Raw genomic sequence first — 14416 nt, 5'->3', positions numbered from 1 at the left:
AGTTTCATTATCGATGCAGGGGATATTTATGTATATATTTGTATGCAGATCTAAGCTAAGCTAAGCTACTCCTCCGAAGAGCTGAAGAGTGGTGTGGTCCCCCCCTCAGTACTGCTGCCCCTGGATGCCCTGGCCCAGGCTGCGCAGCTCGTCGATCAGGGCTGCGTTGCCGATCCGCTGGTGGTACTGCTGCAGCTGCTGGTAGGGCGCGAATCCGATGTAGGAGGGCACCTGCTCCGTGTAGGCCCCCGCCGAGCCGTAGGCGGCCGGCGCCGCCTGCTGGGCGCAGGGGGCGGGCACCAGGTTGGGCTGGCAGCTGAACAGGTAGTTCTTGGGGCACGGCGGCGCCGGCACCGAGGAGTAGCTGGAGGCCGGGGCAGCGGCCGGGGCCGGAGCCGCATAGGAGCTCGAGCAGGAGGCGCAGGCGAAGGCCGCGAACAGGACAACGACAGCGAGGAAGGCAACGGTCTTCATGGTTTCGAGTGGATCTTTCAACTTATAATTGTCTCTCCCAAAGGTCTACTCTTTATAGGGTTTCCAAACTGAAAGTCTGCAGTTTCTGACTTTAGCAGTTGGCAATTTTGATCGAAGAAAACTGCAAACCAAAGTCCGATCGTGGGTGTTCAAGAGGGCAGGAATTCGCTGCGGGGTGGGGTACCGGGCGAAGGGTGACTTCAATTCTAGACAGTTGCCAGCCAATCTTTATATTTAATTGCTGTGCACAGGTGATTGGAAAAGTGTTAATTGGTCATTTAATGCATGGTTTTTCGACGCTCTTTAAGGGCTTTGTGACCTCAAAATGGGCGACATTTTTATGCAATAGCGAGTTCTGGAAAATTACAAGTACATATCATCATGTTATTGCACATAGTAGATTTAATCCATTTATATACATAGCTCCTTGGATAATGATTTGGAATCTACAATCTGAATGTCGTGAAACTCTCGGAGGACCACTATTTATATTTTTATTTGATACAGTAATCGATCTAGCTCAATATTTTTACTGAGGACACTATAAAGACAGCGTATTGAATATTTGACTAACTATTTACATAAAATTAAATAGTATTTTCCATTAAAAAATACGAATTAAAGAGTTTTTTATCCCTAAGACCCACTTTTAAATTCAAAATTCGATAATTCAGTTTGGTCGATTACATTTATTAGCAATCGATCCAGCCAAAGCGCCACCTAGTGCGCAGCATCTTCAAACTAAACGAATGTGTTGCGGAACATCTTCTGTCTTTGCAACATAGCTACATTTACAAAATTCGCAACATATACCTTAATAAATGTTACCGTAGTTTTCAAAAATACTATAATTTCAATGGCGCCAAAATATTTTGATTCAAACTAAAAAAGATCAACAAGAAACATAAACAAGATACATATTCCGTATTATAAAATATATGAAACAAAACACAAAAGCCTTATTTAGGCAGGTTAGCGTCAACTGCTAGTCTTAGTCGCCAAAATATGTAAATATTTCGTGAATTTATTTGGAGGATATGTCATAACTTTGACCGTTTGACCTGCTGCCGGCAGTAGCTATGGAAATTCTAATTGACTTTCAAAAAGCAATCATAAATTGTGTTGTGGAGTGCATAAATTGAAACTCCGCTCGAAACCCAATCAAATGGCATCGGATCCTATGCAAATAAAACAATTACAGTTTTCTGGGAACAAGCTGAAAATATGAAATCGTCTAAAGGAACTAAAGACAGTGGACTTTCATTTGGCATAAGCACAGCCCCACATTTCTGAGAATCGCAAACAAGTCCCAGATACTATGCTTCCCAAGGCCAGAATTGTCCCAACTTATTCGATTGTTTCCAAACTTATTTGTAAGTTTTTTTTAAAGAATTAATTGTAGCATGAATATCTCTCTAAATTGCAGATGTTAGCTCTCGTTTTCCTGCATTTGTGGTACCAATAATGATTCAAAGATACATTTCCCTGGCTACTTTTAAAGATCTACCAATCATTAGCATCGAATCGAACTGTACAAAAATCCCCGTAATTGAAGCATTCAGATACAAGATACAATTTGTTGATCAAAACAAACCGTTCCCCCATGCAAGGCCCCCATCAAACGTGCTATTGTTTTGGATCTAAGTTTGTGTCAGCCTCGCAGGTATTTTGTGTTTTATTTTATTTTATTTTTAGCCCTGGGCTCCGTCGAGAGTAAACTTTAATTTGAGAAGGATCGCTGGTTCGGTGGATCGCTGGATCTCTGGATTGGGATGGGCAATTACGCGCATGCACATGATGATCCGCCTGCCCCTGTTTCGGGCCAGACCTAAATTTTAATCATAGGGTTCGTGCCGCTGGCCTTCAAAGTGGGGCACACAGCGCGAGAGGCCGTTTTGATTGCTGCCCCCCCTCACAAGCTCTAACGGTAAACAAATACTTGGCCTTTGTGCGCCAGACATGGCCCCAAGATATACATCTTAACTGGAACTCCAATTGAAGAAGCACTCGCCGGGGAGACAGATCAATGAATCAATCGCAGGAGCAGGGATTCAAAGAAGTATCTGCCCAGAGTATCTTCCCAGAGGTTAGATTTCAATGTTTCCTGTGGCTCCTCCTTCGGCATATCTTCCTCAATGTTTGCTTTGCCTTTGTTTTTTGCAGATCGCAGCCTTTAAACGGAATTGGCTCGAGCCTGCACCTGCCTGGGCTTAGAGGCTGCCCGACGACTCCAGCACAGCTGCTCTTGGGTCCTGGCCGCGAAGGAGGATCCCCGAACATCACCAAAGGCAAAAACATGTCTCGGTACTTAGCGGCTCGGGACGGGCACCGGCCACATCCTTACCGCTCGCCAAGCGATCCTTGCCACCGATCCCCTGCCCTTCGATCCTTGCCACCGATCGCCTCCCCTTCGATCCGCTCTAACATTTTTTATTGCATCTAATTTGCAGTCCCTGTCCATGTCCAGGCCGCCGTCTCTCTGGTAATTTAAGACATTGTTCCCTTGCCACCGGGAGTCGAGTCGTCAATTATGAGTTAGGGTTCCCCTCCCCCCTCCCCGCTCCCCTTCCCCCCTTGGCAGCGTTGACGAAATGCCGAGCTTTGTTTTAAATTAAATTTAATTAGCCGTCGAGCCTTAATTCAGGCCCTTGGGAGGCCTCTGGCACGTGTCGTTGTCGGCAGCTGCTCGAAGGAGGTTCCTACTACAGAGGGGAGAGGGGGAGGGGAAAGGGGGGACACCCATATGCAACCAGCGCTAACAATGCCGTTATAAGTGGCCCATTAACACGGTGTCAACCGCCATGCAACGGCAATTTCCGTCGCTATTGCCATTTATCGATTTTCAAATTCCATTCAACTGGCGACTGGCAGTGGGGGAGGGTGGGGAAAGGGTGCCCCAATGGGTGCATGAGTCGGCGGATGCTCTTTCAACGGAAGCAAAGCTCTTCGGGCTACAACGATGCTTGTGGGTCATTGCTGGAACAGGAGAGGGGAGTGGAGGGGCGGGGAGTCCTTAAAGAATGGCCTGTTCATGACCACTAATCTCGCGTTTGCCAACTCCAAAGTGGAACGAGTGACATGCATTTATTGCAACCTTTCAGGAAATTGGAACCGAGAGAAAAAACCCATTTATTAAGTCAATATGCGGGGTTTTAAATACAAAACACAATGAAATAGTAATCCACAATTCGTACTTCGGTTTGGGGATTCGACTTAAATAGGAAGACTTTATTTCCAAAAGGTTTTTCGTGTGTTCTGCCAAACAACTCCTGGGAAAGACAGACTATTTCTGATATAATCTGGCCTCTGGCAGCCTACTTAAGCTCTATTCGTTGCAATATATTATCATATATTACACTTTTACTGGGAAACTAGAGGGCTAGCAACAGCCCCCCGCAATACCAGTCTCCCTTGCTTAAGGCCCAAAAAGAATTTCCTCGATGGACCTTGATTTTTCAGGAATTAAAGTGTCGTCCTTTGGTATCTGTATCTGTATCCAAAACTATTTTATATAATTGGGAAATAAATTTCATATAAATATAAAAATATCCTGTTACGGCTTTTGTATAAAAACACCTCCTAAAAGGCTTCACCGATTTTTATGAAATTGTTTGTATGGCTGCACCCGCCAAAGATCGCTTCTATATATAGTACCAATGGTTACGCTTATATTTTCAATGAAAGACGCCCCTTATCCCCCGGTAACTAGATGATGACCTCTCACCCATCCAGCTATCCTTGCAGCAAACTTTACTCAGTAAACTCTGAAACCTACAACCAACCAACCTACAATCAAGGGATCATATTTGCAAAAAGTTGCTCCAGTAGACGCCCGTGCCATGTCTATCCAGAATCTACACACCCGTGACCCCTTTGCCGAGGCCGACGCGGCTGGCATTCAGGCCCGGCCCGTGCACATCCGACTGCAGCAGAGGAATGGCGGCAGGACCATCACCACGGTCCAGGGCCTGTCCTCGGGCTACGACCTCAAGAAGGTGGTCCGCTGCTGCAAGAAGGAGTTCGCCTGCAACGGCACTCTGCTCGAGTCTCCGGAGTACGGCCAAGTCATCCAGCTGCAGGGCGATCAGCGCTTGAAGATCCATCAATGGCTGACCAAGATGCAGTTGGCCAGCTCCGATCAGCTGAAGGTCTGCGGCTTGTGAGACGAGGCCTATGTTTTTATACTTTTACTTCCATTTCACTCTTGGGGTGGCATCGTATATATTTTAATCTATGCGGGGCTCAGGGATTGATTGAAAATAAGGAGTGTATTCCAAGACTTACATACGGAATAGTCTAAGGAGGACATTGAAGAGTCACATATCTAACACCAGAAGTCAGAAATCGTCTTAAAAGCCATCAAAGATATTCCAAAAATGTTACACAAAATATGGAAAAATAGTACTATTTTTCTGATGCCACAAATATGGAAATATTCCTAGAAATATGGTATGTATTACCTGTTGGTTCCGCAATTCTCACGGCGTACAAAAGTGCTGCAGCTGGCGGCTGGTGTGGGCCTGTGAGCTCTGCCCGCGAATCCGGTCCTGGCCCTGGGTGTCTTTTAGTGCCTCAAAGTGCCTGGTAGTGCCGCTCCTCGAAGTTCTGAGCAGCTCTCATCTGGAACGGCAGAGGATATCAAAAAGATAAGTAACCAAATTCCAAATTGCAGCTCCAACAGGAAATCGCAAAAATATAAAATACCCGAATTGTCGGGCGCGAAGTGGAAACGAGTATCCGCTAATACACACACATGTACATATACATATATATATATATGTATATGTGTGAGTGTGTACATTCTTGAGTTTTGCAATGAGAATTTCAAAGTCAAGGTTAAATGAAACATTTGCCTGTGTTTTCTCTCCCTCTCTTGTTTTGTCTCTGTTTTGGCTTTCGCTTCGTTCCCACTGTCCTGCCCGTGCAAGTGCTCTTCTGTGTGTGTGTGTGTGTGTGTGTATCTGTGTGGCTGTGTATCTAACAGCCACGCATGCGCGGTTCGCACTGCAGGAGCCGCAGTTGTCGCTGCGGTTGTGCTTCGTGTTCTTCAGGCGGCCTGCCAGACACCGACGACAACAACAACAACAACAAAGTCGTCGTCGTCGTAGCCTCGGAGTGTCTTCGCTGGCTGTTCACTTGATCAAACTCAAGTACAGCGAGGGGCGGAGGAGGGCCCTGGAGCCTTTTGAATACTCTTCCAAGGGGTAGCTGCTGTTTTGGGAGATTGCTAGGGGGCACAGCAGAAGTATCTTGGGATCAACAAGCCATGGAGATGGGTCTATGGGCGGGCAGCATTCAGGGGGAGATAGATCGGGGGAGAAGTCTTTGGAGAAAGAGACTTCCCTGGCAAATCCTGCGGCTTTCTAGAGACGCAGCCTTCTCCCAGAAAAAGGAAGACCTCTAGAAGGCTTCCAATTAAGACCCTGAAGAGCACAGAATCGGGTCCTACAGAGAACTACAGATTGGAGCTGGTTCTAGGAGTCACTTTTCCAGAATCGCTAAGACGAAGAGGGATTTTAAAAACTATATAAAAACCCTGGACTTTCTACGTCAATATTTTTGGTGATGAGTAGACCAGACGTAGGCTTAAAAGTAGGATTAAAGCTATATGGAATGTATGTACATATATCTAAGAGTATAGAGAGTATCTATGAAGGACAGATAGGAAGTTCCCTCGAAGATGGAGCTCTTTTCCTTCAAAAAGTTACTATCGAAAATAGATCTAAATTAGCTCAACATATTTTCCCATCTCTTGGTAGCCAAACAAGAAGATTTCTAGAGTTTTGAACCCAATTTGAATAGGGCTAGTCTCTAAAGGTCTCCCGCACCTCAAGAGCATCCAAGCTGCGTCTCATATTGATTCAGAAACTTGTCTTATAAGCACATTTTGTGCCGGGGCTGGCTGTTCTTGGGGCTGGCTACTGGTGCCGCCGAAATGGATGTCATGTGCAGACGAGGAATGCAATTTTTTGTTTTTGCCAAAATAAAAACCCAATAAAATAAAGTGAAAAGCAGAAGGCAACTCGTTTGCTGCTGCAGACAGGGCCCAGACATGGGCAGATGCCGCCCCATTGCCCTCAGGGTAGTCGCAATTGCCCAGGGTTGCCACCTGCAACCACTGGCTGTCCGAAAAGGCCGAGAAGTTCAATGCCCCACGCCCCACCCGCACAGCGACTAATACTTTCTCATTACGCCAAATTCCGTGTAAGAGGCCATGACTCGCCCGAAAACCTCAGAGCTTTGCCAACTGTCCGAATCGATCAGCATTGACGAGGGTCCAGTCCAAGTGCAGGTACAAAGAAATCATTACCTCTGCCTGTGCCAGGGCCCGTCCCTGTTCGTGGTCGAAATTGTGGGGAGAGCTGATGTGTAATGCAGCTCAGTCGCATGAAAGCATTGAGTACTTGGATTTGTGAAGATTTGACTGGGATATGCATAGTCGGTGGTGCAGAGGTAGAAGAAAGACCCTATTAGACCCAGTAGAACCAGTAGAGTAGAGAAACCCAATAGAGGAAAGCCCTACTATTGTTTGTTACTTGCACTCCCCACTGTACCGCACTGTGATCTATACACATTTATGAACATATACATATTCTCCCTCACGGCAGAAGCCAATCCGCGATCGCCCTCACGATCTGTCGCGAGATCACTAGCATTAGGGCACGGATTCCGCTTCGGCTTCGTCTTCGGGCCGCCTGCCCTTGAATTTAGTCTCTTCTATCGTCTTAGAATAGATCTTCAGTCCGACACAGGCTTGAAGGTAGCCCCCGCGTCTTGTATCGATCTTGAGGCGATCACTAATCATAACTCTATGGCTAAGCCATCCGCATTGTCAGATACACTGTAATTTATACCACAATAAACTTCTCAAATACCGAACCCAACAATCATCGAATTATCTTTAAATAGAACGCAATCAACGCTGCTGAAAACGTTTAGTAGCTCAACAAATACGAGTATTGATATCCTTTCTAATACAGAATTAACCAGAAAGAATCAGAAGCATTAGCCAATATCTGCTGCATCTAAAAGTTAAACGGAAATCCTCCTAGAATCCCAGATGTGACTGTTTTCCAGCACTGCAGACATGATGACTATGTATAAAGAAGTCCTCTCCCACAAAGCGCTCTCTTTTCGGAGGTCTTTGTACTGCTCTCTCTCACCAAACACGACGCCCTCAGTAGGGCTTACCATAAAATAAGACCCCAAAGAGAGGGAGTGGACCATCCAGTAATCGATATATCTGTAGCCTAGGGAGCTGCTTAATCTTTGCCCACAATAAAACTCCCTCTTCCATAAAGTAGGTCTTTAAGTCTTTAAGGTTTAGCCATAAGTCATTCAATGACAAACAGATTTACACACAAAACATATGCAGATGTCTGAGTGCTGCGCTGAGCTGTGGACTCATAAAAAGGTTTATTGAATAAAGTTGATTGTTCATCAAATACTTGCAGCTCTCCCGCATTGAATACAAACTACTGGCGCAGCCTTGAAGCGAACGCAGGACAGTGGAATGCAGTGGACCCTTGACTGACACTCCAGTCTCCACTGTACTCTCGGTTTGTACTCTTAATGCGTTCCCTGTAATTATATTTCGAGCCCGAAGAGCCATTTGCAGGGATTGAAAAGAATATTGGGTTTTTTGGGTCTGGGTCTGGGCCTGGAAATATTTCCGCTGTCCGTCGACATGTTCGTCCTGCATGTTAAGTGAGCTTTATATTAATTTTATAATTCATAATTGCATCCATGTTGCGCGAATTTCTGAGCCCAAACGCAATGGAATTTAATTAAGTTAACCCTGCAGGTGCCGATGGTCTTTCGTATGAAGTATATATTGGATGCCCTGCCCTCCAAGAGGGTATTCCGATTTGGCACAGCAGATCGGAGACATTTTCTTCGTACAGGTAGCAGGGGTGGATCCTCAAGGGTATCTCAGCCTTCGGTTTCCACCACTTCCTGGCCTCCACTCGATGGTGTTTTTTTCCTCTTTCGAATGCCTTTAGGAGGCACTCGTCGTGCATTCTGATTAGTCACAGGCTTCAAGAGTATTTCGGAGTACAAGTACGGAAACTTCCGTTGTGATTGCACTGGAATTCGATTAAAAGATCCCCTGCATTAAACCCCCAGCCTAGAACAAACAAATTGAATGTGTTATCGGGCAGAGCGAGTTTACTTTAACATCTTGACACCCCCAGATGCCGGTTGTGGCCTCCTTTCAGGCTCGTACCGAGACGAGAGTTTATGGCCAAAATGATGGCTGGCTGAGACGGATGCCTGAAAGGGGGGCTGGCCAGCAGAGTGCTGGATGGCCACAGGCATCGCATCGCATCGCATCGCATCGCATGCTGAGTCAGATGGGGTCCAAGTGCATGGAGGATCTGTGTGGATCTGTCGAGGATGGATGGACGTGGAAGCTTGCACTTATTAATGCTTAATAAATGGCATTTCATTTCTTATTATTCCCGGACTCGTGTTGGAGGATTTTATTGCACTGCCTCTGCCTCAGCCGCTGCCTCTGCCTCTGTTGTTGTCGTTGTTAATGCGAGTCGATATATTGGCCATGACTAAGGATGCAGATGCACGAAGAGCGAGAGTCGAGCGTCGAGAGCCAGACAGTCGGCCTGCCCAGTCCTCGTATGCTGTATGCTAAAGTAATTATTTCATTTGAGCCAACAATGAGGCTGCAACTCTGATGTGGTTATTGTGGCCGATGCTGATGCTTCTCTGGTTCTGGTTCTGTTTCTGGCTTCGCTTTGAGCGACTGGGATGGATGATTGACGAGTGGAAATTAAAGAAGCTGGCGGCTGGACAGTTCAGTTCAGTTCCACTCGCAATCGCTGCACTAAAACAGCTTTTTAGCGGCCACAGAGCTTGAGATGCGAGCGCGCGCATCTTTTAACGACTCGCGTTGTCTGTTCATTTTTTTTCTTAAAGTACTTGGAATGTAAATGAAGCGGGTGTCGCTGTCGGCCTGTTTCGAGGTCACGCCAGTGGTCATTGCACCCACGCACGGCGCACTTTTACGATTCCGAGATACAAATGTAGCATTTCCTTTTGGGCGTGCACTTTTTGAATTTCAAATTTCCCCTTGCGCGCCTAAGTATTTATCGGTCTATCGACATGCGCACGCCGCTGCTAGTATTTTTGGTATTTTCGGAAACGCGCTTTGGTGTTTTCACAAAACGCGCTAGGCCATTTGCAGTTTTTTCGGGCAAACATCGGACCTACGACGCGAAATTTTTGCAAACAATTAAATTTTAATCAATTAAATCGGAAGTACGCCATATTGCAAAGGTTGGTAATGGTTGAGACCTGCCGACAGCTGAGGGCTTATGGATTCCTTGTCTTTTCATAGATGCAGCAGCAGCCTGGAACCCCCGGCGCACCCAACAACAGTGCAGCCTCGACCACGACGTCTTCCGGCGGGGACTGGGCGTCGCGCGGATGCAATACACCTGGATGCACAGTGTCCACCGTTGTGGAGAAGACCAAGCGCAAGTGCTCGCAGTTCGTGTCGTCGCCGTACGTGATGCCCAAGCCGGTGCTCGTCAACGGCACCACATCGGTGTTCCAGGTGGGGGGGGAGATGGCCAAGATGGTCGATATTCCATCGATTTCCAATGCCAGTGGCGGCGATTGCGGCAAGCCCATCTATCGCATCAAGCCGGGCACCCATGCCCACGTGATAAACTTTGTGCTCATCGACGAGGGCTCCGATTCGCTGGAGAAGGCCATGTCGGGCGACCAGGAGGCCATGCGCATGGTGATAGACTCCCAGCGTGAGTCCGCCATCGGCAAGCTGAACAAAATGGTGGCCTGCCACCGAGGTGCGGCTGTGGCGGCCAAACCAACCAGCCAGCCTCCCCCTCAGCCAGCCACTTCGGCGGCCAGCCACGTGCACGTGACTACGCCACAGATTCATCCAGACTTTTCGATTGCCAGTGTCGAGGGTGCTGTGCCCTTTACCGGCGCTGCCAAAAAACCAGCCGCCGCACCAACAGTGGCCCCAGCCCGCGCCCCCGCCCCCACAGCAGTGGCCAGCCATCCAACGCCCAACTCAAGTCAGGGCCGCCTGCAGGCCGAAGGTCTACAGCTGCGTCGCACTGTCGCGCTTCTGGAGGAGGCCCCGCGCCGCTAAACCCTAGTCTAAACACTAAGCCTATTCCAAGATAAAGTCCAAAGAAGGCATAATTTTAAGATGTATCCCTGTCACTCTTCCTATCAAAATTCATTTATATTTTTTCGTATTAATCTTGTTACCCTGCGAATGCCTTTCGGCGCCTTTCAATTTGTTTCCCGGTCTGATGTGGGTCTTCTCCACATTCGCCATGGACTTAGGATGGTTGGGTTTAAATGCCCGCCATTATAGTTATAAGAACTCCCGAGAGATGTGTTTTCTGTTACATTGATCAACGAATATTTGCTATTTGTAATCGAATTTTTTTTTTTTTAATAAAGTTAACCATTGAGAAAAGATCAATCTTTCAAAGGCTTTGCCTATCTTTTAAAGTGCCTTTTGGGTATCGAATGAGATATTAATTTCTGGCAGGCAAACCACCAAAACTTCAAAGCAATGAGGTTCAGGACTGAAGCCGCAGCCGGCACAGGCGGTGTGCGGTCCCCCGATTCCTGGAAAGGTTTCACCAGTCTGGAGCTGGTAGAGGGCTGCGGGGGGAAGCGGTATTAAGCCAACTGGCCAACAACTGCTCCAGGGCCATTTCTGCAATGGCGTTGTCGGTGTTTGTCTTAGGGTTAGGCAAAAAGTACGCAAAAACCGGGCAGACGCCATTTTCTCCGATGTGAACGCGTGTGGGGGTGGGGGGCAAAGACAAGAGTCAAGGGGGGATCTCAAGGGGCCGTAAATGTGGCATTTTATGTGTCATCAACGACAGCGTCGGTGGCGGCGCTCGGACCGAGGCGAAAACTTTGCAATCGAACGTAAATTAATTTTTATTGCCGGCAAATGCTGCGTCTGCATCGCAGAGTCGCCACCAAAAGGAAGGTGAAACCCAAACCCAAGGTTTGTACATGGGGCATGTACTTGGGGGTATGCGATGGGGCCTGGAGTTGGCGAGTTTTTGGGTTAATAACTGATAGAAAAGAGCATCTTCTAAATATTCATTTATATCTTCTTCTAGGAGACGCGTTCAATGTGGGGATTATAATATCCCATAGTACCAGTACAGAGATCACATTTTCAAGGATCCTTTACTCCCATCTAAACTCCAATTGTGGCCTCTGAAACACCAGCCCGTTCTGGGGATTATCTCTCTTCTAGAAATCCTTGAAATATCCCGCCCATGCATTACCCCTACAGATATGATACCCGGCGATAAGTAAACATATAAATTTGTATATCCACAGCCTCCAAGAAGAGTGGCCAACAGGTAGAGGACGGTATAGATCTGGCCAGGACAGGACACAATTGTGGGGACACGGCGGCAGAATCAAATTCGTTGCGCGGTGCCACGAAGTGAACTGATCCTCGCCGGGCTGTATAAAAAGTAACGAATGTGCGCAATAATAAAAATCATTAAAATAAAAATGTTTATGAGAAGGCATAAACACGACTTTATGGAGGGAGCCACGCGGGCAGGGACGGGGTAGGGGTCGGCACTGGGACCGAGACCGATGTTGGGGCACTTGATGGCGATGGCCGCTGGACTGGGGACGGGGGACGGAGGACAGAGCCAGAGGCAGCAGCATAAAGAGGCCAGAGGAGCGCAGAGAGTGTCAATGGGCAAAAGTATCTGGGCATTTGTTTCGCTCAAAGGACAGACACGCACACAGAGAGATACAGATGCAAGAACTGTGATCTCTATGGATAATATACCGACCAGGGAATGCCCAGTGATCGGGTGGGTTTTCATAAAAGTGAGAATTGGAGAATTTCTGGAAAAGATAGAAATTAAGGAATATTCTTAAATTCATTTTAAGTGAAATATTTCTCCGATGGGTATGATTTTTCGGTGGATAGATACATAATCTCTACCTTAGGTTTGTACTTGGATAAGGGTATGGAAATCCAAAGAAAACCCCTATATAACGATTAAAATAGAGTATACTTTTATGGCAGACTTTTTAAAGACAATATTTAGACCTTTTATCGTTTAAAAAATTTTAATAAGGTTACGCTTATTAAAATAAATCTATCTGATAGAAAATTGAATATTTTATTGGTTAAAATTATTTTTCTTTTGAAAATTGCGATTGAAAAGATCTTAAAACAGCAGTAAACCGATAAGCTACTACTGTGCCAACACTTAAGTCCAGGACTGTACCTCCAAACGTCTTACTCCTTCTTTTAGCTATAAGATTCATCAGATCTTGATGATTATTCAAAGATCTATAAATTATAGCCGAAAAAATGACTCTACCAAAGACAAGCTTCACATCTTTAAAACCGTGAGTACCACAGCTTCTTCTCGATTCCCAAAATGATATCCCGAAACCTTGAATCAAGTCTTCGACGTGCTCTATCCCATCTTTGACACAATATACCCTTCCTCTGTACTACTAGGAGGTACCACTCCGAGGCAGACAGCGGAGCCAGTCGGGGATTGGGATGCTAACTCATTTTGGCGGCGGCTGCCGTGGCTGCGGCTTCGACTGCTTCTGCTTCTGCTTTTGCTGCTGCTGCGTCTCTCCTGCGCCGGGACAGTCATGTGATGAGCACTGGAGAGGCAGCATGGGAGACCAGACCAGGTTCTCTCGAGCTCCAGCTCCAGCTTCGGGCTGTGGCTGAGAAGCAGGCGCAGGCGCTCGGCTCAAAAATAATTTGCAATTTCTTGGAAATACTCACTTTTGTGCTGCCTGCGTTGACGTCGTCGTCGTCGACGTCGTCGCTGGCGCAGCTTCTCAAGAACCTTTAATGGAGCGGCAGAGGGGGGTGGAGGGGAAGGGGAAGCGAAGGTGGCCGTAATGAAAATTAAAATACGAAACACTCAGGCAAAGGTCGCGGGACAGGACTGGACTGGAGAGGAGCCAGGAGCCAATGAGCGGGTACAGCGGGTACCCCCTGCCCCCCCGCCCCCTTGTCTCTGTCAACAGTTGGGTCCACTCTTCGTCCCTCTCGCTGCGGCTTTCGGGTGAGTCCGCTTGGTCGGATTGCTTGTCGTTATCTTGTCATGTCAAAATGGTCTTACGAAAATGTATCTTTTGTATTCCAAGTGCAAATGAGCAGCACAGATACAAAACAACATACTCCAGCTATACCCCGCAACTCTTTGAAGATCCCCCCACCCCCCACTCCCCACTCCCCACCAAATCCGCATCAGCATTTTGTTTCGCGTCTCCTTTTGATACCTGGTTTTTCGAGTGTTCGAGAGGGTATGATGGGATGCACACTGGGCGGCTTTGATTGGTGAGGTTTTAGGTAGTATTAGTTAGTACTATTATAGGAACTATTATATGTAGTACTATTGGTACTCTGAAGAGCAGTTTTGTGGCCTTTCTTTTGAGGCCTGCTCGAATCAATTTGGTGCTCAATTTATAAACTCTAAAAAAATTAGAACTGTATTCACAATTTTGAAGATATTGAACACCAATAGATATTGTATCTTATCTACACAAATTCGTTTTGATTGGATAAACATTACGGAACGAATAAACAATAGTTTGTTCGAATAATATAAAAATATAGAAAAAATATATAGAAAAATATGGAAAAATTAAGAAAAATTTAGAAATATATAGAAAAAAATAGAAAAATTTAGAAATTTATCATACTGAAAAATTATAATGAAATATATAGAAAATTATAGAAAAACATTGAAAAATGTACAAACTATAGAAACATATAGAAATATAGAAAAATTATGTAGAAAAAATATAAAGAAAATTATAGAAAAACATTGAAAAATGTTGAGAAAATATAGGAACATATAGAAATACAAAAAAAAATATATAGAAAAAATATAGAAAAAAGATTTTTAAACAAATT

At 46.1% G+C, this 14416-nt stretch overlaps 3 protein-coding genes across 3 annotated transcripts; 2 read left to right on the top strand and 1 right to left on the bottom strand.

The window, feature by feature from the left end:
* Positions 1–21: 21 nt before the first annotated feature.
* On the bottom strand, positions 22–510 carry LOC6589730 (vitelline membrane protein Vm32E). Its single transcript, XM_002015098.2, has one exon. The coding sequence runs from the start codon at positions 472–474 to the stop codon at positions 106–108; it is 369 nt and encodes a 122-aa protein (XP_002015134.1). The 5' UTR covers positions 475–510; the 3' UTR covers positions 22–105.
* Positions 511–4313: 3803 nt separating this feature from the next.
* Positions 4314–4637, top strand: LOC6604419 (eukaryotic translation initiation factor eIF1). Its single transcript, XM_002015099.1, has one exon. It carries the CDS (start codon positions 4314–4316, stop codon positions 4635–4637), a length of 324 nt encoding a protein of 107 aa, XP_002015135.1.
* A 5065-nt stretch (positions 4638–9702) lies between these two features.
* LOC6589732 lies at positions 9703–10954 on the top strand. Its single transcript, XM_002015100.2, has 2 exons — positions 9703–9768; positions 9830–10954. Exon 2 carries the CDS (start codon positions 9830–9832, stop codon positions 10610–10612), a length of 783 nt encoding a protein of 260 aa, XP_002015136.1. The 5' UTR covers positions 9703–9768; the 3' UTR covers positions 10613–10954.
* Positions 10955–14416: the final 3462 nt, after the last annotated feature.

This window comes from Drosophila persimilis, unplaced genomic scaffold, assembly GCF_003286085.1.
Source record: "Drosophila persimilis strain 14011-0111.01,24,50 unplaced genomic scaffold, DperRS2 tig00000191-arrow-pilon, whole genome shotgun sequence".
NCBI lineage: Eukaryota > Metazoa > Arthropoda > Insecta > Diptera > Drosophilidae > Drosophila > Drosophila persimilis.
This window is presented reverse-complemented; position numbering and strand designations above follow the sequence as displayed.